Source organism: Ochotona princeps, chromosome 15 (genome assembly GCF_030435755.1).
Source record: "Ochotona princeps isolate mOchPri1 chromosome 15, mOchPri1.hap1, whole genome shotgun sequence".
NCBI lineage: Eukaryota > Metazoa > Chordata > Mammalia > Lagomorpha > Ochotonidae > Ochotona > Ochotona princeps.
Genome location: NC_080846.1, coordinates 54171760 through 54196280, shown reverse-complemented (window position 1 = coordinate 54196280; position 24521 = coordinate 54171760). Strand labels below are relative to the sequence as shown.

Genomic DNA, 24521 nt, shown 5'->3' with positions numbered 1-24521 from the left:
CACATTTGCCGTTAATGCATATGAGGATAACGAACTCTACTGTGATTTTATTGGTCAGTCCTGTGGGTTATTCTCCCAAGGTACCATGACCACTCTCTTTTATGACCGTCAAAGTGCCACCACCAGCACAGCATGAACCAGGGTTTGAAGAGGGGGTGATACATTAGGAGAAAAGAAGAATGTGCAGTAGTGTTGTTTGAAAACGGGCAGGCTTTCAAAAGGCTGCCCTTTGGAAGAGAGAGAATAGCTCAGTGCCTTTTATTCATTTTGGGAACCACATTTCATATCAGCTTAGTTCACCTGACTAATCATTGTTCTAGACAGGTTCTCAGGAGGATCGTTGTGTGCCAGGAGAGGGGAGGAGAGCAGAACACGTGGTCAGTTACCTTAGGAGTATGTGCTGCGTGGGGCTCTGGCCCTGCATTCTCAGAGACCTGGCGCTGGTCTGGCTCTGTCCTCCAGCTGCTGATGTCTTTGCCTAAGAACCCCGTGATATCTGAACTCATCGCTAAGCACAGCACCTCTGTCCAACTGCTGCCCTGCGTACAGACCACACTAGCAGAGTTGGTTCTTAGTTTCTACCTGTGGTGGTCCAGTGTTGGTTGTGTTCAGTCTGAAGAACTTGAGGTTGTTTGTTTGCTCATGAGATGTCACTTTCGTAAAAGTGAGCACATGTGTAGGCCCTGCTCTTGAGTTTACTTTCTCGTTTTTTTTTTTTTAAAGATTTATTTATTTATTTTTATTACGAAGTCAGATATACAGAGAGGAGAGACAAAGAGGAAGATCTTCCATCCGATGATTCACTTCCCAAGTGAGCGCAACGGCCGGTGCTGCGCCGATCCGAAGCCGGGAACCAGGAACCTCTTCCGTGTCTCCCACGCGGGTGCAGGGTCCCAAGGCATTGGCCTGTCCTCGACTGCTTTCCCAGACCACAAGCAGGGAGCCAGATGGGAAATGGAGCTGCCGGGATTAGAACAGGCGCCCATATGGGATCCCGGAGTGTTCAAGGAGAGGACTTTAGCCACTAGGGCACCATGCCGGGCCCTACTTTTTCGTTTTTTAAAAAGTTGAGGGGCCTGCCTCGTGTTGCACCGTAACGTTAAGAACCACCTCGTGATAGCATCCCATATGGGCATCCGTCTGTGTCCTGGCTGTTCCACTTGTGATCCAGCACCTGCTCTAGCTCCCCATGTGGGAGACCAAGCTGGAGTTGCAGACTCTCCCCTTCAGCCTGCTCAAGATGTGGCTCTTGCAGCAGATGGAAGATCTCTCTCCTTTTCTGTCATTCCAGTTCTCTGACTCTGGCTTTCACCTAAAATAGATCTTGAGGGAAAAAGAAATTTGATACAGTTAGAGAAAATCTGGCTTCATAATCACACTTGTTAGTATCTATCTATATTTGTTGTAAGATTTATTTACTGATTTGAAAGTCAGAGAAACAAAGGAGAGAGACAGAGCATTCTGCCTTCTGGTTTGCTCTTCAGATGGCCAAGGCCGCTGTAGGCCTGTATGGAGCCTGTAACTTCATGCAGGTCTCCCATGTGGGTGGCAGGAGCCCATGTGTTTGGACCAGCTTCCACTGCTCTCCCAGGCACATTAGCGGAGAGCTGGGATAGAAGCAGAGCAGCCGGGACTCCAACTGATAATCCAGTATAGATGACAGCATCACAAGCTTATTATGCTGTGCCCCGTGCTAGCCCCTTTACCTGCGCTCAGTTGGATTTTACCTTTCTGGTCTTTGTCCACAGAGAAATGTGATGAATCAACTAGTTCAGGTCCCCAGTGCTCACAGCAGCTGGGAATCAGGTACTCAGTTTTGGTCTCCCTTCTAGGAGACAGGGACAGAGTACCTGCTGCATTCTGTGGTCTACATTAGCAGGAAGGTGCAATTGAAAGCAGAGCTACCAGATGCTTTCACATGGGCTATTGGTGTTAGAGGTGGCGTCTCAACTGCGAGGGCCATGCCCACCCCAAGACTGGTTTAATACGGGGACTAGGCAAGCACTCTTCCAGCAGGATGCCGAGAAGAGCCTTTGTGCAGCTTTTGAAGCCAGCAAAAAACATTAAGAAAACTTAGAGTATTTACAGATGTTTCAGTTTTACTGTAAATAACATACTTTTCCAAAGCACTCCTAAGTATGTGTTATTGAAATAATTTGAAGCAATTTCTGAAGTGATTTTTAAAAAAGATTTATTTATTTTTTTATTGGAAAGTCAGATACACAGAGAGGAGGAGAGACAGAGAGGAAGATTTTCCATCCGATGTTTCACTCCCCAAGTGAGTCGCAACGGGCCGGAGCGCGCCGATCTGAAGCCGGGAGCCAGGAACTTCTTTCTGGGTCTCCCATGCGGGTGCAGGGTCCCAAGGATTTGGGCCATCCTTGACTGCTTTCCCAGGCCACAAGCAGGGAGCTGGATGGGAAGAGGGACTGCTGGGATTAGAACCGACACCCATATGGGATCCCGGGGCTTTCAAGGCAAGGACTTTAGCTGCTAGGCCACCATGCCGGGCCCAAAAATAAATCTTTAAAAAAAGAAATCACTGGGCCCGGCATGGTGGCCTAGCAGCTAAAGTCTTTCCCTTGAACGCACCGGGATCCCATATGGGTGTCGGTTCTAATCCCAGCAGTCCCTCTTCCCATCCAGCTCCCTGCTTGTGGCCTGGGAAAGCAGTCAAGGATGGCCCAAATCCTTGGGACCCTGCACCCGCATGGGAGACCCAGAAGAGGATCGAGGCTCCTGGCTTCAGATCGGTGCAGCACTGGCTGTAGCAGTCAATTGGGGAGTGAATCATCGGATGGAAGATCTTCCTCTCTCTCTTCTTCTCTGTATATATCTGACTTTGCAATAAAATAAATAAATCTTTTTTTAAAAAGGTTTATTTTAGTTTTTGTTGGAAATTCAGATTTGCAGAGAGAAAGAGTGACAGAGAGGAAAGATCTTTCATCCGCTGATTCGCTGCCCAAGTGGCCGCAACGGCAGGAGCTGAGCCAATCCAAAGCCAGGAGCCAGGAGGCTCTCCTCGGTCTCCCATGCGGGTACAGGATCCCTAGACTTTTGGCATTTTTTGACTGCTTTCTCAGGCCAGAAGCAGGGAGCTGGATGGTATTTTGTGCATGCAAGGCGGGGACTTTATTCACTAAGCTACTGCGCTGGGCCCATCAAAAAATAAATTATTTAAAAAAAATTATTGCTGGGTGGTGTTATGACTTAGCAAGTTAGTCTAGCATCCCACATTGTGATGCTCATTTGAAACCTGGATGTTGTGCCTCTGATGAGCTTCCAGCCGATGCGCATGGCAAGGCAGTGGATGATGAGCGAAGCACCTGGGCTCTGCCACCCACAGGAGACCTGCATGCAGTTGCTTGTTCCTGGCTTTGACCTGGCCCAGCCCTGGCTGTTGGAGCCATTTGCGGAGTAGACCACTGATGAACAATAGGAAGGTGGAATATGACTTTATTTTCTATCATTGGAGTTAGGCAAAGATTAGGCTTTCTTTTCATGAAAAAAAAAAGGTTAAAATCACTAAATTTTGTTGATAGGAGAGCTGAGAAGTATGTTCTGTCTAAAGTCATGTCTTTAATTTGGAAAGACGCCATCAGCTAGTGAATAGACAAAGATGGTAGGTTATTGATTTGTTGATTTACAGTACACATGCCAGTTAGGCGTTTGTGTCCTGCGGTGCTGACGGGTACATCTCTCCCTTGGCGAGTTATCTGGATTTGGCCACCCAGTAGGCAGGGAAGATTGTGAAAGGGGGTTGTTCTTCTCCAGTCTTTCTCTGTGGGGTAGCTGTGTGGGCTGACTGTGACCTTAGCTCGAGGGCTGCAGGTGTCTGAGGGTGTGGAAGGGCAATCCAGGACATACTCCAACGCCGAAAGTGGCAGAGAGCAAAGCCCCCTCGGTCTGGCTTCCACCAGTTGCCGCCCGCTGCCTCTCAGAAGCTCAGGGAAGTAACGCACACTTCTGTTTACGGCCATGCGGTTTGTTTCCTGAATCCCTGCCTGCACCTTTGCAAATAGCCCCTTTATTAAATGCTATTCAGATTTCCCAGTTTGGCTGTGCCATGGGTTTCCTGCTGGGATCCCAACTGAAATAACTACGGTATCTGTTTTAAGTCAATATCCTAGTCAGTATGCCGAATAAGCCCTAACAACAACTTTTAGGATAATTTGGTTTTGGCTAGCCTTTGTTTTTCTTGTATCAACTGATATGCTTTTAAAAAGTAAAGAACTGTTAGATATATAAGAGGTTAGCTAGCAGCACTAATAGTTCATTTTAACATAGGCTTCCCCAAATGCTTTTTTTATCTTTCTGTTAAAGTGATTGATGGTATGATGGATGTTTTTGTATCTTTTCACTGTTCCTTATATTCCTTTGGGAAATATTTGAGATCCATCATTTGGCTGAAATATGGGATTCTGAGAAGGTTCTGGATAGGACCTTGGCTGTAGAGAATTGTATTTATGGGCTATACTTCTTTTTAATTAAGAAAGCCATATTATATAATAATCTGGAAGACTCAAGTTTAAATACTGAGTTTTCCAAAGTGAAACCTGAATTTTATTTAAGAAGCAGTCTGGAAATTGCCAGTATCAACAGACTTTAAATATGAATTAATTCAGGTTTTATTGGTAATTGGCAAGGATAGTAGTTTCTTTCAAAATGATGTAAGCTCTATTCATGTCCTCTTTTCCACTTTTAGTACCAAAATGTTGTCATCATCCAAACTTATAAATTATCGGTCTTCCATAGCAACTAGGGCTTATTTTGAAACACAGGATAAAGACTACGCTGTAAAAGAAGCTTTAATTAAAACACATCTAAAATAATAACCAAGGAATTTGGAATGTGTACTAGAATGTTTTCTGTGCTTTTTTGTAGCTGTTTTAAAATTTCCCCTGCTTGCTTTGTTGAGCTCCTAATTCCCAAGCGACTCCCAAGTGTCGTGCAGGGCTCAGGAAGAGTGGCAGGGCCTGGGAGGAAGGACCTCAGGCCGCAGCTCAGTGAAGTCAACCCCGGGCTCCGGCGTGAGGCCCCGGGGGACAGGGGTGCAGGGATGGGAAGAGCAGTCTGTCTCCTGGGACCAGAGCAGAGGTACTGTGTGCTGAAGCTGAGGGAATTTATTGATCACTGACACTGGTAAAGAAACGGATTAAATCTCTAGGTGGTCTTTCCAGTACAGGGAAACCTGGCCCTTTTCTGATAATTGATCAGTGATCTGTTCTTGCTGATTTGTTTTTACATTGTTTCTTGGGAACAGTTTCATTTGCTTAGTGTAAACTGGGGCACACTGCTTCATCAAACATTACATGAATGTTCTATACATGAAATTCATAAATATCAGGATATAAGATATGGTAAACTCCGGATGTTGGATATTACTTTAATGCCACCATCTCCACTTATATTATCAGGTTTTTTTTTTTATTTTCAGATTTTTAGTGTTAAATTTTACCATGAGAAGCTATTTAATATAACCTTTTCAATTAAGGTTTGTAATTCAGAAAGATACCAAAGATTACAGGACAGTCTAATATAATTGGTACATTTAATTTAATTTACATTTACATTTAATTTAATAGTTTCTGTTAAAATCAAGTTTTGTTTTGTAATTTCAACTTGTAGTTATAAGTCATTTAAAACAATTTGCCAGGGCTCAGCAGTGTGGCCTAGTGGCTAAGGTCCTCGCCTTGATCCCATATGGCCGCTGGTTCTAATCCCGGCAGCTCCACTTCCTCTCTATCTTTCCTCCTCTCAGTATATCTGACTTTGTAATAAAAATAAAAAAAATTTAAAAAAAAATTGCCAGTTGGCAACCAAGTTGTTAATTGTTTAATGGGGAAAAACGTCCAGACCTAGAGGCTGGTGTTGTAGGGTAGCGTAAGGCCACCGCCGACCAGTTCAAATCCCAGGTCCTCTACTACCTCTCCCAACTCCCCTGCTAATGTTCCTGTGGTGTAGTGTAAGGCCACCACGTGCCAATTCAAATCCTGACTCCTTCATTTCCTATCCAACTCCCCTGCTAATGTTCCTGGGAAAATAGTTTGAGATGACCCAACACCTTTATTGGGACACAGTCCCTGCAGGTGAGCACAAGAACCACGATAGGGAGCAACCCAGACCAGGCCAGAGAAAGATATCCACCAGCATACATCTGACATAGGTCGGGGGCAGACAAGGCTGAACCAGTTCACATCACCCACTGGCGAATCCAAGCACCAGAACAGAGTGTGGGTCAGGTCAGGTTCGGTTGCAACACATACCAGTGCACAGTACGGCTGGGATTGGGTGCCTGCTGGGCTGGGCTAGGTTGTACCCTCACCAGCATCAGTTGGAATTGGGGGTGGCCCGGGCCGGGCCAGGCTACAACACCCACTGGCAAATGCCAAGGTGAGGTGGGCCGTACCAGACTGGGCCACAGTGCCCAACCAGCACACATGAGAACCAGGGAGGCGGGGCAAAGCCAGTAGGGGGAATGTGGAGGGCTCTGCTGCCTGAACACCACTCCCACTGGAGAGCGTGAGTTGGGATGGGGACAGACCAGACCAGGCAGGGCTACAATACCTGTGGGTCTCATGTGAGCTAGATCAGGGAAAAGCCAGGCTGGGCTGACTGTTCCAATGGTGCAAGCATAAATCAGAGTGGGTGAGGGTGGGTTGGCCTTTGCCACAGCATTAAGTGGCAGAGGCTGGCACTGGGAGCTAATTCTGTCAAGTTAAACTGCAGAACCACCTGCAGAGTGCATAATCCGGGAGTGGGAGTGGGCCCAGGAGGGCAATAGCGGGCACCTGCCTCTTGAGTTACCACTTCCACTGGAGAACATGAAAACCAGGACTGGGGCAGAGGTGGCTAGACAGAACAGCATCCGCCAGTATGTGTGTGGGCTGGACAGTAGGGCAGGTTGTTGAGTTGAACTAGGCTTCAATGCCCATTGACACGTATGAGAGCTAAATGGGATGTGGGACAGACAGAACAAGTCTGTGGTACAAACTGGCATGCATGGGAATCAGGGTAGGGGGCAAGCCTGGTGGGGGTTATGGGTAGTCACCCCGACTAGGCTGCAGGTCCCATTGATTTGCCTGAGGGCTGAGTATGAAGTGGGCAGGATTGGGCTGAACTGCAACACCCATCGGTTCATGTGGAATCAGGGCTGGAAACAGGACTGACCCAGCAATTGCAACCACCAGCATGATTGGGGCAATGGTCTGTGCCAAACTCTGCACTGTCAAGCACACACAAGAATCAGGTCTGGGATCACCTCAGACGGAGTTTCTCTGGGGATCCCTCCAACTGAACTGCTGATCTCAGAACCCCAACCATGAAGAGGATTCTGAAGAGATTTCGTTGTGCTTGGACCGCGAGATTGGCAGCAATTCAGAACTGTTGCACTATCAAAACTGCATGGGCAGGACCCTCAGAGCATGCCCCACATCGGGGACCTGGATGGGTGGGAGGCTGGGAGGGGCTTCTCCCTTGTTTCTCCCCTTACCCAGATACAGGAAAAAATAATAATAATATTAATGTGGAAACAATGGTCTTACCCACTTTCCTGTAGCCCTTGACCCTTTGCCCTAATCGACTATGTAAAGATTAGCTAAATAAAATAATAATAATAATAATAGTAATAATAATAATAAAGATCAGTAGCCCTTTTCAGATTGTTTTTTGCTGCATCCCATGGTTTGATATTTTTGTTTTTATTTTCATTTTTTCCAAATACTTTCTTTTCCTTTGTCAAATTCAACACTGGCTCTTATATCACACAGTGGCATCATTTTACCCACGTGACTTTGTGTTTTCTTTTCCTCACCCATGCATTGGTTATTCTTTGGCACATTTTTCGACTTCATGGTGTTGTAAATTTTTTGTTGTAACTTTATTCCTGTTGTTGACTTTGTTTCATGGCTTCTCATTTAAGGAAATATGTAGTGATGGCATAATAGAGGCTATCATATTCAGATGTGAAGATACAATGTAATGTGCATCCCTAAGTCCAAATCAGATGGACTCCTAATGAGACTCTTGAACTCATTTGGAGGATGGGATGCTGGAGTGTCTGATACTGTAGCAGCAATGCTAGGACATGCTTAAACAGACTGAGGGGCATGTGATTGCTTATGAATTATTATACTCTTGTACTAGCATGGAGAAAATTAGTCCAGGGTCGGGGGGGAAGTATGTGGAATCTCAGTCCCCATGGAATTGTACCGTTAAATTAAAAAAAAAAAGCCAGTATTGGAATTTCTGTCCTGAGGCTGGTTACATATTAGATTTGGATCATACTGAACATATTTTTCCCTTCATATTCTTTCAGATTCATCTGGATTAATTTTTGATTTACAGTCCAACACCGTCTTGGCTCAGGGAGGAGCTTTTGAGAACATGAAAGAGAAGGTAAGACTGGTGGGTAGTAACTGTATCATGGGAAAAGCTAGGTCCTAATATAGTCAGTGGCTTTACAAACTCATTGTAGAAGTAGAATTTGAACAGACAGACATCACTGTCTGCTAAATGACTACCATGAGAAGTCCAAAGAATCGGGTCCTGTTAAGTACAGACACGATTTTCCTTGCGTATTTCCAAATATATTTATTCTGCCTCCCCAAATAAGCTATTTAATAATAAGTGATGTTAAACCAAGTATTACATGACTGAGTGTATTTCTCATTTGCCAATATTCTTCAAGGAACAGTTTGAGTAAGACTTTCCTTTGAACTTGAAGAGCATTTTTTCAAAGTTTATTTATTTATTTATTTATTTATTGTGTTTGTGGACACAGAGAGACGTGCCATTCTCTGGTTTATGATGCAAATTCCTACAGCCAGAAACATATCCACCTCTCTGATGCAGGTGGTGGGAAGGTATTTGGGACCCAACTAATTGAATCATCATAAGCACCCTTCAGAGGGTGCATTAGCAGGGAGCTAGGGCTGAGAGTGGAGCCCTCCTCTACCCAGGGACTCTAAGACAGTGACATCTTCAAAAAGGTTCATGGATTTATTTTCACTTTATTTGAAAGGCAGAGACACAGAAATGGACAGAGATTTTTTCATTGGTCACTTCACTCCCTGAAAGTCCACAGTAGCAAGGGGCTGAGTCAGGCCCCAAACCGGGAACTCTATCCAATATGTCACGTGGGTAGCTGGGTCCTGAGTGTTGAGTCATCTGCTGCTGCTTCCCAAGACATGCATTGACAGGAAGCTGGAACTGAAGTGGAATACTTAGGACTCGAACCAGGCAATCAGATATGGGATGAGGGTATCCAAGATCAGACTCAACCACTAAGCCAGCTGTGTACGTGCAAACACTCACGCATCCCTCAAGTAGGGTCTTTTTCTTTAAAAGATTTTATTTTTTATTTTCATTACAAAGTGAGATATACAGAGAGGAGGAGAGACAGAGGAAGATCTTCCATCCGATGATTCAATCCCCAAGTGGCTGCAACGGCCGGTGCTGCGCTGATCCAAAGCCAGGAGCCAGGAATTTCTTTCCGGGTCTCCCACGTGGGTGCAGGGTCCCAAGGCTTTGGGCCGTCCTTGACTCCTTTCCCAGGCCACAAGCAGGGAGCTGGATGGGAAGTGGAGTTGCTGGTATTAGAACCGGCACCCATATGGTATTCAAGTTCTGTGCCTTCAAGGCGAGGACTTTAGCTGCTAGGCCACTGCGCCGGGCCCCCCAAGACTTCCTTTTTAAGCCATGTGACTGGCTAGACAATGTGAAGACATTTCTGTCTAGAAATCCCAAATGAAAAACAACAAACATCATTTAGAGTGCACAGCTGAACACAAGAAGCCAGGGAAAACCTTAAGAACAAGATATAAGCCTGAGCTCAGTAACAAGTGGGTTCTTACCATATAAGGCCATTCAGTCCAAGGCTTTTCCTGGGCTAAGGGTGGACCTGTATGGGGCAGATACTGAGAGCTGAGAGCTCTATCTAGGTCTTCCATTGAGTAGCAGGGTCCCAACCATGTAAACTGTCACTCGCTGCCTATCAGGGTGCACACTGCAGGAAGCTAGAGTCAGGAGCAGGGCCAGGTACTTCCGTATAAGATGTAGGCACCCCAAGCAGAATCTTAGCCAACATGCCCAATACCCACCTTCTTAGTGGCTTTAACACAGTGTTTTTACTATATTCAAGTATGTTTATAAAGGTAAGTTTAAAGGGAAAAGTGAGTTACAAATCTTAAATTTTATTCATTGTCTTTATCATTGATAGTAATGTTATAGTGTTATTAGTAGCAATGCTGTTTTATAGGTATTATAAAGAAAACTAGTAAATTATGGTTAAAATTTATGGTTGAAAGAACAGACATTAAATTAAAATTAGATGACTGTATGAGGGGTGTGGCAGGCCAGCACAATGCCAGAGGACCAGGGCTGGGCCCGCACTTTGTGTGGGGGCTGTGATTGCCCAGGGAAGGGGGTTTTGAGATGTTTGGTACTGGGACTGCCGAGGGGAGTACTTTACTTCTGGGGGATTCCAAGTACTGGGCCACTACACCTATGGTTGAGGGGTGACTTGATGGGGCTTCCATAGACCAGGCCACTGCACTTGCAGGTAAATGAGGGGGCTGAGGCCCAATAGTTTGGAGGGGGGAAACTGGATGGTATATCTGGGTCAGATCAGTGCACCCATCCGCGTGGGAGACCTGGGCTGAGCTAGGTAGCATCTCCCACCACCTGCCGGTGAACGCAAAAGCTGGAGGGCCTGCCTGGTAGGGCCATGTCCCAGTATCCGATGGTGAGACAGATGGTGAGCTGCAGCAGGTGATGGGCCATGTCGGCCTGCCAGTTGACACCAACCGGCACGTGAGAAATCAGATTTGGGGGCCGATTCTGTAGGGGATTTGTGAGCTCATTTCTGTGGGTATGCAGTACCCACTGGTTTGCATGAGAGCTTGGGGTAGAGATGGGCAGAGCTAGGAATGATCGTGAAACTGACCAACATTCATGGGAACTGGGGTTGGGAGCAGGCTGAGCTGACCCAGGCTGTAGCACCCACAGGTGCACCCGAGAGTCAGGGCCAGGGCACTAGGCTACACAAAGGATGAGAGTGGGGGCGGACTGTGCTAGATAGGACCCTAGCACCCACCGGCCCAAGTGAGATCCAGGTCTGGGATCCAGCCTGATGGGGGAACTTGTTGCAGTCCCCTACTAGACTATAGCTTCCACTGGTGAGCATGAGCAGACTCTGGAGATCGGCCGGGCCAGGCAAAGCTGCATCACTCACCAGCATATGTATATGCTCTCCTGGGGAGCAGGCCAGCTGGACTGGGCTGAGCCCAAGCCTTAGCACCTTTTGACACACTCGGCAGCCAGGACAGGGTGTGGGCTGTGCTGGACTAGGCTACTGTACCCACTGGCTCATAAGAGAGCCAGTGATGGGGCAGGTTTGGTAAGACTAGGCTTCAGCATCCATTGATAAGAATTGGGCCTGGGGAAGGCTGGGCTGGACTAGACTGCAGCAGCCACCAGCACGTGCTGAGACTGGGGGTGGGCCATGCCAGGGTGGGGCAGCACAACCACCAGCATGCATGAGATCGCCAGCTGGGAACGAAGAGGACTCCCCTCCTGGACTGCACTTCCCACTGATGAGTGCAAGGGCCTGGTGTGGACTGGACTGAACATGGCTACATTATCCCTCAGCGTGTGTGTGGGCTGGGTCCGGGGCATGCCAGGCTGGGCTAGGCCCCAGCACTGGCTGACAACAGCAAGAGCCAGAGTGGGTGTGGAACAGGCTGAGCTAGGTTATGGCATCAGCTGGCGCACATAAGGGTTGGGTCTAGTGATGGACCAGATAGGACTGGGCTGTGGCATCTACCGGTGAGAGCCAGAATGGTGCAAGCTGGCTGAGCAGGGCCACAGGACCCACCAGTGAATGCCAGTGGAGGCAGGTCATGTCAGACTGGGTTGAACTCCCAGCAGCATGCAAAAGAACCAGGCTGGGGGCAAGGCTGGTAGCGGATCTCTGAGGACTACCCTGTTAGGCCACTGTTCTCACTGGTGAGCATGAGAGCTAGAACTAAGGGCAGATTGGGCTAGGAAGAGCTGCAGCACCCATTGGCCTATGTAAGAGCTGGGTTTGGTGGAGGGCTGGGCTAGACTAGGCCACCACAACTGTTTGACACATGCGAGAATCAGGATAAGTATGGGCCAGCTGGGTTTTCCCACAGCATCCAAGGGCAGATGCTGGGATTGGGTGCATGTTAGGTCAGGCTAGACAACAGTGCCTCCTGGCAGCTACAAGATCCAGGGCTGGGAATGGAGCTAGTAGGGAAACTGGGCATTCTCTGTTAGGCTGCAGCTTGCACCAGTGAGCATGAGATCCAGGGCTAGTGGCGGACCAGGCTGGACAAGACAGCAGCACCAGTCAGCATACATGTGGGCCTGATCTGAGGGTGGTTTGGGCTGACTAAGCCCATGCGTGTGTACACCCCTAGACTGGATGCGGGAGGGATTGGACTAGTCTCCTACACTTGCTGGCACACACAGGAACTGGGCCTTGGGTTGGCCTGGTAGGGGCTGTGATTTGCACTTGAGTACATGAGGGCCGGGTTTGTGATAAGCTGGATTGGCTAGCCTGCAGCACCTGTTGGTTTTAGTAGGAGACAGGGCAGAACTGACCACGCAGCTCCATTTCCCCATGTGTACATAGGCTGATGTGGGTGTTGGACTGAACCAGACCCTGCACTAGCTGGGAGTGTGTGAAAGATATGCTAATGGGAGGCAACCTGATAGAGAAACATGGGGGACTCCTTTGTCAGGACGCAGTCCCTGCGGGTGAGCTCAAGAACTGAGTTTTGGAGCAGTCCAGACCAGGCCAGATTATAGTACCCACTGGCATATGTGTGGGTCAAGTCTGGGGTGGATTGGGCTCAACCAGCTCATAGCCTCCACCAGTAGACGTGAGAACCAGAACAGGATGCAGGCAGGCCAGGTTGGGCCACAACTCCAGCTAGTTTCACATTAAGACTGCTGGGGATGACGCGGGAGCTACACGCACCGGACGAGGCTCGCTGTGCTCCCAGTAGCTGAGCACGGGCCAGCTGAGGCAGTGCCCTCAGTTCCTCTCCTGGACACGGTGCAAGCAGCTGAATCTGCAAACCCAGGGCTGCTGTGGCAGTGAGGAAACTGGATTGGGGGCAGAACTGAAGAACGAGCTTGCTGCTGTTGTGTTGTTTTTCATAAGACTGGTTTGAAAACATGAGAAGTTGAAAAAAGAGGTAGTTGAGAGGTTTGCTGAAAAACTAACTCTAATACTTAAAGAAAAATATAAAAATTACTGGTATCCAGGAAAGCCATCAAAGGAACAGATCTACAGAGGCATTCATGTAAATAAGTTTCAGAGGGGCCCGGTATGATAGCCTAGCAGCTAAAGTCCACACCTTGAACATGCCAGGATCCCATACGGGCACCGGTTCTAATCCTGGCAGCCCCACTTCCCATCCAGCTCCCTGCTTGTGGCCTGGGAAAGCAGTGGAGGACGGCCCAAGGCTTTGGGAGACCTAGAAGAGGCTCCTGGGGCCCGGCGGCGTGGTCTAGCGGCCAAAGTCCTCGCCTTGAAAGCCCCGGGATTCCATATGGGCGCCGGTTCTAATCCCGGCAGCTCCACTTCCCATCCAGCTCCCTGCTTGTGGCCTGGGAAAGCAGTTGAGGACGGCCCAATGCATTGGGACACTGCACCCACGTGGGAGACCCGGAAGAGGTTCCTGGTTCCCGGCTTCGGACTGGCGCGCATCGGCCCGTTGCGGCTCATTTGGGGAGTGAATCATCGGATGGAAGATCTTCCTCTCTGTCTCTCCTCCTCTGTGTATATCTGGCTGTAATAAAATGAATAAATCTTTAAAAAAAAAAAAAAAGAGGCTCCTGGCTCCTGGCTTCGGATTGGCTCAGCTGCGGCCATTGCAGCTGCTTGGGGAGTGAATCATTGAAATGAAGATCTTCCTCTCTGTCTCTCCTCCTCTCTGTATATCTGATTTTGCAATAAAAAGAAATAAATCTTTTAAAATAAATTTTAGAGAGTTGGCCCTGGTGTCCTGAAGGCCTGTGAGAATAGCTGTGTCTTGCGCAGTGACCAGGGCTTGCCAAAGGAGCTCACTCTCTGGGTGGACCCACGTGAGGTATGCTAGCGGTATGAGAGAAAAACAGTGCACTCACTGTCAGGATGAGAATGAGGATGAGATCTCCAGGAAAGTTACCAGGGCTCTTGATGCAGTTACCTCTGACTATCGTTCGGGATCGTCTTCATCAGATGAAGAAACGAGTAAGGAAGTGGAAGTGAAACCCAGCTCTGTGCCTGCAGCTCCAAGCCCTGTGTACCAGACATCAGGACTGATATCACCACCCCTTACAATATGGCATCCTTTGCCCAGACAAAAGCCTGGAATATAGTGAGGGAGTGGTCGTCAGAATCGCTATCCTCCTCCCGTTCCATCTGGTTACCCAAATCAGGGAAGGAAGAATAAACCGTACCACCCAATTCCAGTGACACGGGTGCCCCCTCCTGGAATGCCCTGCGACCGGAATCACTGGTTAATCCTCGCATGTTGGCATCTCACTAGCTTCTTTGATTCTGTTGGTGTAATGCTAAAACCTTGCTACACGTTACAAGTTAAAAATTCACATTCATAGTGGTGAAGTTAGATGGGCAAGACCATCCAACTTATTTTTATAGAGAAGTTATTGAGAATAATCTTTCTTAAAATATATATATGCACTTTAGATATATTGATGCAATTCTGAGAAACTTTATTAAAATTAGTCAAGTACCTGAGTTTTTAATATTGGACTTAAGTATTTGTATATTGTGCATCAACTCTGTTGGATATGAGAACAATGTAGGAATGGACGATTTGTTCTAGCACCTTAGAACATTTACTTAGTAAAGAGTATGTAACTTATACACAAGAAAATATATTTTATGTCATTATTTAGAAGAACTGTGTGGAATCATGTAGTTTGTGAAGTGAAAAAAAAAAAAGACTGCTAGGGGCAGTCTGGGCTGGGCTAGGCTGCAGGACCCACCAGCATGAGCTGAAACTGGGGGAAGGCCAGGCTCGGCCAGGTTTCAGTACCTCCTGGCAAATGCTGAGGTGAAGCAGCCCATGCCAGATTAGGCCACAGTACCCACCATAAGATCTGGGAGCGGGAAGAAGGTAGTGAGCCCGGTAAGAGGCAATGAGGACTTCCCAGTTGGACCACTGCTCCTGTTGGTGAGCATGAGAGCTGGGACGTGGAGTGGACCAGGCTGAGCAAGGCTACAACCGCTGGTGGCCTGCATGTGAGCTGGGTAAGGAGGAGAGCAAGGCTGGGCTAAGTGACTATACCCATTGGGTCATGTATGACCCAGAGTAAGTGTGGACTGGTCATGCATTGCCACAGCATCAGCTGGCAAGTGCTGGGACTGGGGTCAAATTCTGTCAAGCTAGACTCAGAACCACCTGAAAAGTGCAAGATCCGGGGCTGGAAGTGGACCTCGTACGGAAATTGTGGGTATCCCTCTGATGCAGCTCCCATCTGTGAGCATGAGAACCAGGGCTGGGGGCAGGCCTGGTTGAATAGGTGGTAATACCCACCAGCATAAGTGTGGGCTGGATAGTGGGTTTGGTTGGGCTGAGCTGTGTACACACATTGGTGTGTACAAGAATGGATGCGGGATCAACTGGAGCAGTATGGTGTACGTAGTGTCATACGCAGAAACCAGGGCTGGGGACACACCTGGTGGGAGTTATTGAGTGTTGCTCTCATTAGGCTGCAGTTCTCACTGATATGCCTGAGGGCCAAATGTGTGGTGGGCAGAGCTGGGCTAGGCAACAACATCCATTGGTTTATGTATGAGATGGGGCTGGAGATAGAACTGACCCAGCACCTGCAACCACCAGTGTTGTTATGTGTAGACTGATGTGGGTTACTAACTGAGCCAGACCCCCGCACTGGCTGGCACACATAGAAATCAAGCCTGGGTCACCTCAGATGAACTTTCTTTGGGGACACCTCCCCACCACGCAACCGAACCACTGGACTCAGAACTCCAACCACAGGGAAAATCTCAGGATCTGTCATCTGACTGTAGAGTGCATGTGTCAGAACTGGGTCTCCTTGGTTGCTGAAGACAGTACAGTGGACAGCAAGCCGTGGGGGGACATAACTGAACACGTCTAATACCAAGCAGGGCAGAACAAATTGGAAAACTTCCCGGCCAAGTGTTCACAGTAAGTAATATGTGAAAGGAGACTCTAAAGTGACTATATCAGCCAATGGACTTTGGAAGGGTTTCCTCAACTTTGGAGCGACAAAATCAACAGCATCTCAGAACTATTGAAACCACTTGGCTGATACCCTTGGAACATGCTCCAATCGGGTATCCTAGGATGACATTGAGTGGCTGTCCCCAACCCTGGGTATTGATGAGGTTAGACTGCAGGGAGCAGCCTTCTCTCCTTCTCTCCTTCTTTCCTCCATATACAGGAAGAAGAAACAGAATTGAAAACAATTGTCTCATCCACCCGCTTCCATTCCTTGACCCTACTCATTGGTCAGCATGGGTATGATTCCTTTTCAAATATGGAAACATCATCTCCCCAACAAAAGAAATATAAAAATTATAAAAGCAATAATGGGAACAGTATGAAGCTCTTGTGAAGTGTATATTTTTAATCTTAGGAAAGATATATTTTAGAAATAAATCTGATAAAATTAGCATCATTTAGACAGACATGCAATGTTGGTGGTATGGTGGTGAGCATAGCTGCCTTCTAGACAGCAACTCGGTTCCTATGTTCTTCAGGCAACTTACTGGCAGTTTTCATTTATTTATTTATTTGTGTATTTATTTAGTTTGAGATTTGTTTTTCTTTTTATATATATTTTATTTAGCTAATCTTTACATAGTTGATTAGGGCACAAATGGTCAAGGGCTACAGGAAAGTGAGTAAGACCATTGTTTCCACATTAATATAATTTTTTTTCTGTATCTGAGATCAGGGGAGAAACAAGGGAGAAGCCCCTCCCAGCCTCCCACCCATCCAGGTCCCCGATGTGGGGCATGCTCTGAGGGTCCTGCCCATGCAGTTTTGATAGTTCAGCTGTTCTGAATTGCTGCCAATCTCGCCATTCTAAGCATGATGAAATCTCTTCAGAATCCACTGGCTGACATAGTCTCTTCATGGTTGGGGTTCTGAGATCAGCAGTTCAGTTGGAGGGATCACCAAAGAAACTTCGTCTGAGGTGATCCCAGACCTGATTCTTGTGTGAGTTTGCCAGTACAGGGTTTGGCACAGTCCATTGCCCCAATCAGCTTATGCACATGCTGGTGGTTGCAATTGCTGGGTCAGTTCTGTTTCCAGCCCTGTCTTCCACATGAACCGATGGGTGTTGCAGTCCAGCCCGATCCTGCCCACTTCATACTCGGCCCTCAGGCAAACCAGTAGGACCTGCAGCCTAGTCAGGGTGACTCCTCATAACCCGCACCAGGCCTGCCCCCTACCCTCATTCCCATACATGCCAGTTTGTACCACAGACTTGTCCAGTCTGTCCCACATCCCATTTAGCTCTCATACATGTCAATGGGCATTGAAGCCTAGTTCAACCCAACAACCTGCCCTACTGTCCAGCCCACACACATACTGGCGGATGCTGTTCTGTCTAGCCACCTCTGCCCCAGTCCTGGTTTTCATGTTCTCCAGTGGAAGTGGTAACTCAAGAGGCAGGTGCCCGCTATTGCCCTCCTGGGCCCACTCCCACTCCCGGATTATGTACTCTGCAGGTGGTTCTGCAGTTTAACTTGACAGAATTAGCTCCCAGTGCCAGCCTCTGCCACTTAATGCTGTGGCAAAGGCCAACCCACCCTCACCCACTCTGATTTATGCTTGCACCATTGGAACAGTCAGCCCAGCCTGGCTTTTCCCTGATCTAGCTCACATGAGACCCACAGGTATTGTAGCCCTGCCTGGTCTGGTCTGTCCCCATCCCAACTCACGCTCTCCAGTGGGAGTGGTGTTCAGGCAGCAGAGCCCTCCACATTCCCCCTACCGGCTTTGTCCCGCCTCCCTGGTTCTCATGTGTGCTGGTTGGGCACTGTGGCCCAGTCTGGTACGGCCCACCTCACCTTGGCATTTGCCAGTGGGTGTTGTAGCCTGGCCCGGCCCGGGCCACCCCCAATTCCAACTGACGCTGGTGAGGGTACAACCTAGCCCAGCCCAGCAGGCACGCAATCCCAGCCGTACTGTGCACTGGTATGTGTTGCAACCAAACCTGACCTGACCCACACTCTGTTCTGGTGCTTGGATTTGCCAGTGGGTGATGTGAACTGGTTCAGCCTTGTCTGCCCCCGACCTATGTCAGATGTATGCTGGTGGATATCTTTCTCTGGCCTGGTCTGGGTTGTTCCCTGTCGTGGTTTTTGTGCTCACCTGCAGGGACTGTGTCCCAATAAAGGAGTTTCCCAAGCTCCTTCATCAGAACTTCTCCCATTGCCAGATATTGTACATGGCAGTGGGTCCATGAGCCAGCCCTACTTAGTCCACCTCCTGTCCTGGCAGTAACAGTGGCCTTTCCTGACTGGCCTTCAACCCATTCTGGTTCTTACAGTTGGATATTTCAGCGCAGCTAAGGCTCGTCCATACCCAGAGACAGCTCACGCATGATCCAGTAGGGGCAGAGATCCAGCTTAGTCTGTTCTACATCTTTCCTAGTTCTCATAAGCACCAGATGGTTCTGGAGTCTAGCCTGGCCTGGTACATCCAGTCCAGTCCATGCTTGTGCCAAGGAAGACTGCAGCCATGTCCAGACCAGAATGCAGTCCCCACTTCAGTCCCCGCATTCACCAGTGGATCCCCAACCCAGCAAGAGTTTACTCTCATAGCTCCCGGGCCTATTCCCAGCCATAGATTATGCGCATGGCAGTGGTTGCTCTGACCCAGTTGGCTTCACCCCTCACCTGTCTTGGCCTTTGCCTTCAATGCTGTGACCTAGTATCCCTGGCTCATGAAGACCAGTTGGTGTAACAGCCTAGTTTGACATGACCTGTGCTCCAGCCTGATTTCTGTTCTTCCTTGGGAGTTAAGGTTAGCTCAGCCCTGCCCAGTCCGCCATCTGCCAGTTGCAGCCTGGCCCACCTCATATCCTGTTTTAGGATGCACATTCGGGTACTGCTGCCTTGACCTGCCCAGACTTGTCAGTTCCTTTATCCGTGAATTATGGCAGGTTCCATGGTCACACTTAGCTCAGCCCATCACCACCTCAACTCATGAGCTAACCAGTGGGATTTGTATTTCCATAGGGTTGGGCCCACACACCCTCCCCACAGAATATACCCCCAGACCTCGTTCTCTCGTGTGCTGGTTAGTGTCTTGACCCTGCCAAGTGTGACCTGTCCTCTGTCTACCACTCTGTCAGGTACTAGTATCTAGGCCTGCCAAACAGGTCCCCATTCCATAGGTTTTGTGTGGACTGATGTGTGGTGGTCAGTGATGCTTTACGCTAACAGCCCATCTCAGGATTCCATGTGGGCTGGTGAATCAGTGTGGCCCAAATAGATCTTATGGATTCTCCCCTCCAAACCACCAGGTCTCAGTCCCCACACTTGCAAGCAAGTTTCGTGACCCCATCACTGAGACTCAGAGGATTCATCTCTCACCTACACTCACACTGGCCTTATCCCTGGATGTCCCTATGTAGAAATTACATACTCTAAAAACCCTAGAACTGTCCGCTGGGTGGCCAGCAGCAGAGCCTGGTGCTCAAGGGCACATTGGCTGCCCAAAACCTAGGACTTGCTCACTGTGTGGCGATGGTGTCCTTGGGCCGAGTCCCAAGGATTGGGTTCGACCTGGCCATTGAAAAGGCATGCTGCAGAGGGCTCCTTTAGCCTCAGCCTTCTGGCCAAACACTGCCAAGACTCTTCCTTCTGCCACATGGTGGCGGCAGGGCAGAGTCATGGGCTTAATCCAGTTCCCAAGATTCTCTCATGGTGTACTTACCCTGAGGGGAGAAATCTCTCTGACCTGGAAACGCCTAGGTCTGTCTCACCGTGTGGTGAAGGTGTTCTTGGGCCGAGTCTCCATGCATTGGGTTCGACTTGGCTCGGGCACCCTTCACAGCCACCACGCTGCAGAGGGCTCCTTTTGCCCCAATTCCCCATCCAAACCTATTTGTTTTTCTTGAAAGGCAGGTCTTCATAGAGTAGGAGCAATAGGACTCTGTCAGCTAGTTCACTCTCAAAATGGCTGCAATGTCCGGAGCTGAGCTGATCCAATCCTAAGCTAGGAACTTCTTCCAGGACTCTCACACAGGTGCATGGTCCCAGGCTCTGGGCGAACCTCCACTGCTTTCCCAGGCCACAGGCAGGGAGCTAGGTGGGCAATGGAGCAACTGGGACATAAACCTGCACCCGTATGGGATCCCAGCAGTTGCCAGGCTAGGATTTAACCACTGAGGCATCAAAACACATCTGCTTAATAGCAGTTTGAACAGGCACACTTTCTCACTCACTGCTCACAGAGGCTGAGTTTTTTTATTGGCTACTTTGCTCTGTGTATTTTAGTCGCTGATAATTCAGTAGCAAAAAACCACAGGAATGCTCATTACACCATTGATCCTAGTAACCAGTCATTGGAACCATTACCAAGAATAAAACAAAGGAGAACAAGTAGCAAGGTCATGGAAAATATGTTGTATTATAAAAAAAAAGTGTATGGGTTTTTAAAAATGTTACACCAAAAGATACGTATTTTTGCTTTTTTTCTTTAAAAAAATAGATGATTGATTTGAAAGGCAGAATGACAGAGAGAAAGAGACACACAGATCTTGCATCTGCTGCTGGTTCACTCCCCAAATGACCACAATACCCAGTGCTATCTCAGGTCAAAGCCAGCAACCAGGAACTTCTGGGTCCCTATGTAGACACAGGGACCAAAGTAAACTTACTTTTAGTTATACTTTCTATGAATTTTTTGAAGTCCTTTCATGTTATACCATATTCTAACAACATTGAAAAATAGTCCAAGAAATAATGCTGTTAAAAAAGCAAATTGACAGTAAACATGTTACACGAATTCACTTATATAGTGAACAGTAATATATTCATGATACATATACATGTGAAAGTATAAAAATAGGGACAACTGGCCAATCCTGCCCCTTCAAGTGCCAGGATACCATATAGATGCCAGTTCATGTCCCAGTTGCTCCATTATACATCCAGCTGTCTGCTTATGGTCTGGGAAGGCAGTCGAGGACAGCCCAGAGCCTTGGGACCCTGCACACATATGGGAGAGCCAGAGGAAGCTTCTGGCTCCTGAGTTTTGATTGGCTCAACTTTGGCTGTTGTGGCCATTTGGGGAGTGAACCAGCGGATGGAAGATCTTTCTGTCTCTCCTTCTCTCTGTAAATCTAATCTGCCTTTTCAATAAAAATAAATCTTTGAAAAAAGAAGGAAAATGGAATTTACTAGATGTCATGCTGGCCTCCTTTGCTTTTGCCTTGTTTTGTTAAACTAGATTTCTTGTAGTGGGTTGGGTTTTGTTTCATATTTTATGTTTTATATTCCTGAAATAGTTTATAATAATTCAGATTATCCCTCTTTATATAATTATATAAATGAAATTTGAAGGAAGCTGTAGAAGACTCTTAAGTTGTTGGTGATGGTTCATTAAACTTTTCACCTTGCCCTATAGTATGCTAAAACTGAGGAAATGTTCATGTGAATTAATACCTGGTAACTTAAGTCACCCTTTCTTGATATAAAATCTACACCTTTTCTACATGTCTTTTTAGTGTGTATCCTCATTTCTAGAAATAGTCTGTTTTCCTAAGTTTTGAAATTAAGTCTCATGTGCTCTTATCACTCATCTGTTACCCATCCCCAGGGAGGTCGTTGTGTGTACTTTTGCAGACATAAAAGAGGGCTCCATACTGTTAAAAAGGAAATGTCATCTTTGCGTTATTCTGTGTAACAGGCCTCAGCCTCCTGGTGAGCTACTGGTGTGAGAGCTAAATGACCCTGTCGTCTTTTCCAGATCAATGCAGTGCGTGCAGTTGTTCCAAATAAGAGCAACAATGAAATCATACTGGTTTTGCAGCACTTTGATAATTGTGTGGACAAAACAGTACAAGCATTCATGGAAGGTAATCCTCATTTTTTTTAAAGTTTGCGTTTGTTCGAATAGAAATTGCTTCAGACTTGCAGAATATTCCACAATCCAGTGTGTGACAGACAACATATCAGATCCCAGCATAAAATCACATATCATGATGTATTTTTAGTTAATTTATTAATTTTTTTTGAAACAAAAAAGATACAAAAAAGAGAGTTTCCATGTAGTGGTTCACTTTCCAAGCACCTAGGAGCTAGGGCTCAGTCCAGCTCTTTGCAGTGTGTGGCAGAGTCCAGCCACTCAGGTCCTCAGCTGCTGCCTTGCAGGGTGCATGTGGCCACTCAGGTCCTCACCTGCTGCCTTGCGGGGAACACGTGGCCACTCGGGTCCTCAGCTGCTGCCTTGTGGGGTGCACGTGGCCACTCGGGTCCTCAGCTGCTGCCTGCGGGGTGCACGTGGCCACTCGGGTCCTCAGCTGCTGCCTGCGGGGTGCACGTGGCCACTCAGGTCCTCACCTGCTGCCTTGCAGGGTGCATGTGGCCACTCGGGTCCTCACCTGCTGCCTTGCGGGGAACACGTGGCCACTCGGGTCCTCAGCTGCTGCCTTGTGGGGTGCACGTGGCCACTCGGGTCCTCAGCTGCTGCCTGTGGGGTGCACGTGGCCACTCGGGTCCTCAGCTGCTGCCTTGTGGGGTGCACGTGGCCACTCGGGTCCTCAACTTCTGCCTTGCAGGGTGCACGTGGCCACTCGGGTCCTCAGCTGCTGCCTTGTGGGGTGCACGTGGCCACTCGGGTCCTCAGCTGCTGCCTTGTGGGGTGCACGTGGCCACTCGGGTCCTCAACTTCTGCCTTGAGGGGTGCATGTGGCCACTCGGGTCTTCAGCTGCTGCCTTGTGGGGTGCATGTGGCCACTCGGGTCCTCAGCTGCTGCCTTGCGGGGTGCACGTGGCCACACTTGGGTCCTCAGCTGCTGCCTTGTGGGGTGCTCGTAGGGAAGTCGGTGGGCTTTAGGCGCTCTGCTCCAGGATGTGAGTGAGCATGCCAAAGGGCATCTCAGCTGCTCTGTTCAATGCCTGTCCCCAGGACATTTTTTGAAATGTAACATAGTTCTTTCAGCTTTATTATCTGAGATAAGACAAAAGTTGAGAAAGCTGTCTCATTTTACTTAAAATGTTCTTTAATGATGTTTAAAAAGAAATCATGTGGCTGGTGTTGCAAAAGGCTGGAGTTGGGTTGAATAAACATTTAAGAGACCTGGTAATAAAGCAGAGACTTAGAGGCCTAGCAACTGGTGGCAAACTTAAGGACTCGGCATTTTCTTCCAGGCTCTAACGTCATTTAGCTTGGCTCTTACAGGTGTTCAGATGTGGTATAGATGTCACTGTCCATATCTAACAAAGAAGAGTGACTGTGCAGTCAGACCTTCAGAGTTATGGAGTTACATAACTTGTTAGAAACTTGTTAGAAACTACGTGAAACTATTTGTACAGTGATGTCAGGTTAGGTCTCCCTGTTTCCATCTTCTTGAATTTGCAAGCAGAGGATAAACATAAAATGAATACTGTGAGATTTCTCTGTCGTCATCTGTTTTGATATTAGCATTTGAGTCCGGTATAGTGTGCAATTTTCTCCAAATCACCACAGCCAAGGTGCTTTGCCACCTGGAGGGGAGCTGTTGGCACACTTGGGCTGACACCAGGCTTCTTTGCATTCAGCCTGAGATGGCAAATAAAAGAATCTTCTTCAAAGAGGCCCTGCCACTTTGGTTTCTCCTTGGAAGAACTTTCTGTGGAAAGTACATACAGACTGGGGATCTAACGAGGCAGGAATTTGAAAGGACATTCATGGCATGATTGTATCATCCCACTACTTTAGGGTTGATCCTTAACTTTGCTGTTGGGGGGCTTTTCAGATTCTCCCAACATCCAAAATGCAGGGACATTAACTCCTGCTGGACTCTGACTTTCTGTTATAGGTAGTGCCAGTGAAGTACTGAAGGAATGGACAGTAACAGGCAAGAAAAAGGTAAGTGAATCAAATTTAAAAGCAGGATGCTTGTGTTTATATTATTTTAGAAACTTAAGACTACAGATATTTGAAGAAAATATTTGTATATACATCTTTAGTTCACATGATTAGAAAGCATGTTCTTCTGACATGTGAACACAGCTGTGGTCCAACTACCATTTTGTCTGGCTTCAGTTTGCTCATCTCTAGAAGAAGAAAATAATACTGAAAAATACAAGTACCTAATTTAATGCCTGACATATGCATTAGTTCTCATTCGTTTCTCCTTACCCACTTAAAACTAGGGTGTTTTTCCCAGTTTATAGGAGCTGATCTCAGAATTCTTTCAAGCTCTGTCCCCTAAATCTGACCCTATTAGGAGATGCCTGGAAAATGGGTTTAAATCTATAAAGATGT

The 24521-nt window shown here is 47.7% G+C and overlaps 1 protein-coding gene and 1 pseudogene across 3 annotated transcripts in view; both read left to right on the top strand.

Moving 5' to 3' along the window:
- SPATS2 (spermatogenesis associated serine rich 2) overlaps positions 1–24521 on the top strand; it is a 157849-nt gene that overhangs the window by 78059 nt on the left and 55269 nt on the right. For all 3 annotated transcript variants that reach the window (XM_058673511.1, XM_058673512.1, XM_058673513.1), the window contains 3 exons: positions 8318–8397; positions 22020–22128; positions 24073–24122. In XM_058673511.1, the coding sequence (XP_058529494.1) occupies positions 8318–8397; positions 22020–22128; positions 24073–24122 (239 nt within the window). The remainder of the gene's footprint in view (positions 1–8317; positions 8398–22019; positions 22129–24072; positions 24123–24521) is intronic.
- Positions 12748–18613, top strand: LOC105942547 (protein BTG3-like; annotated as a pseudogene).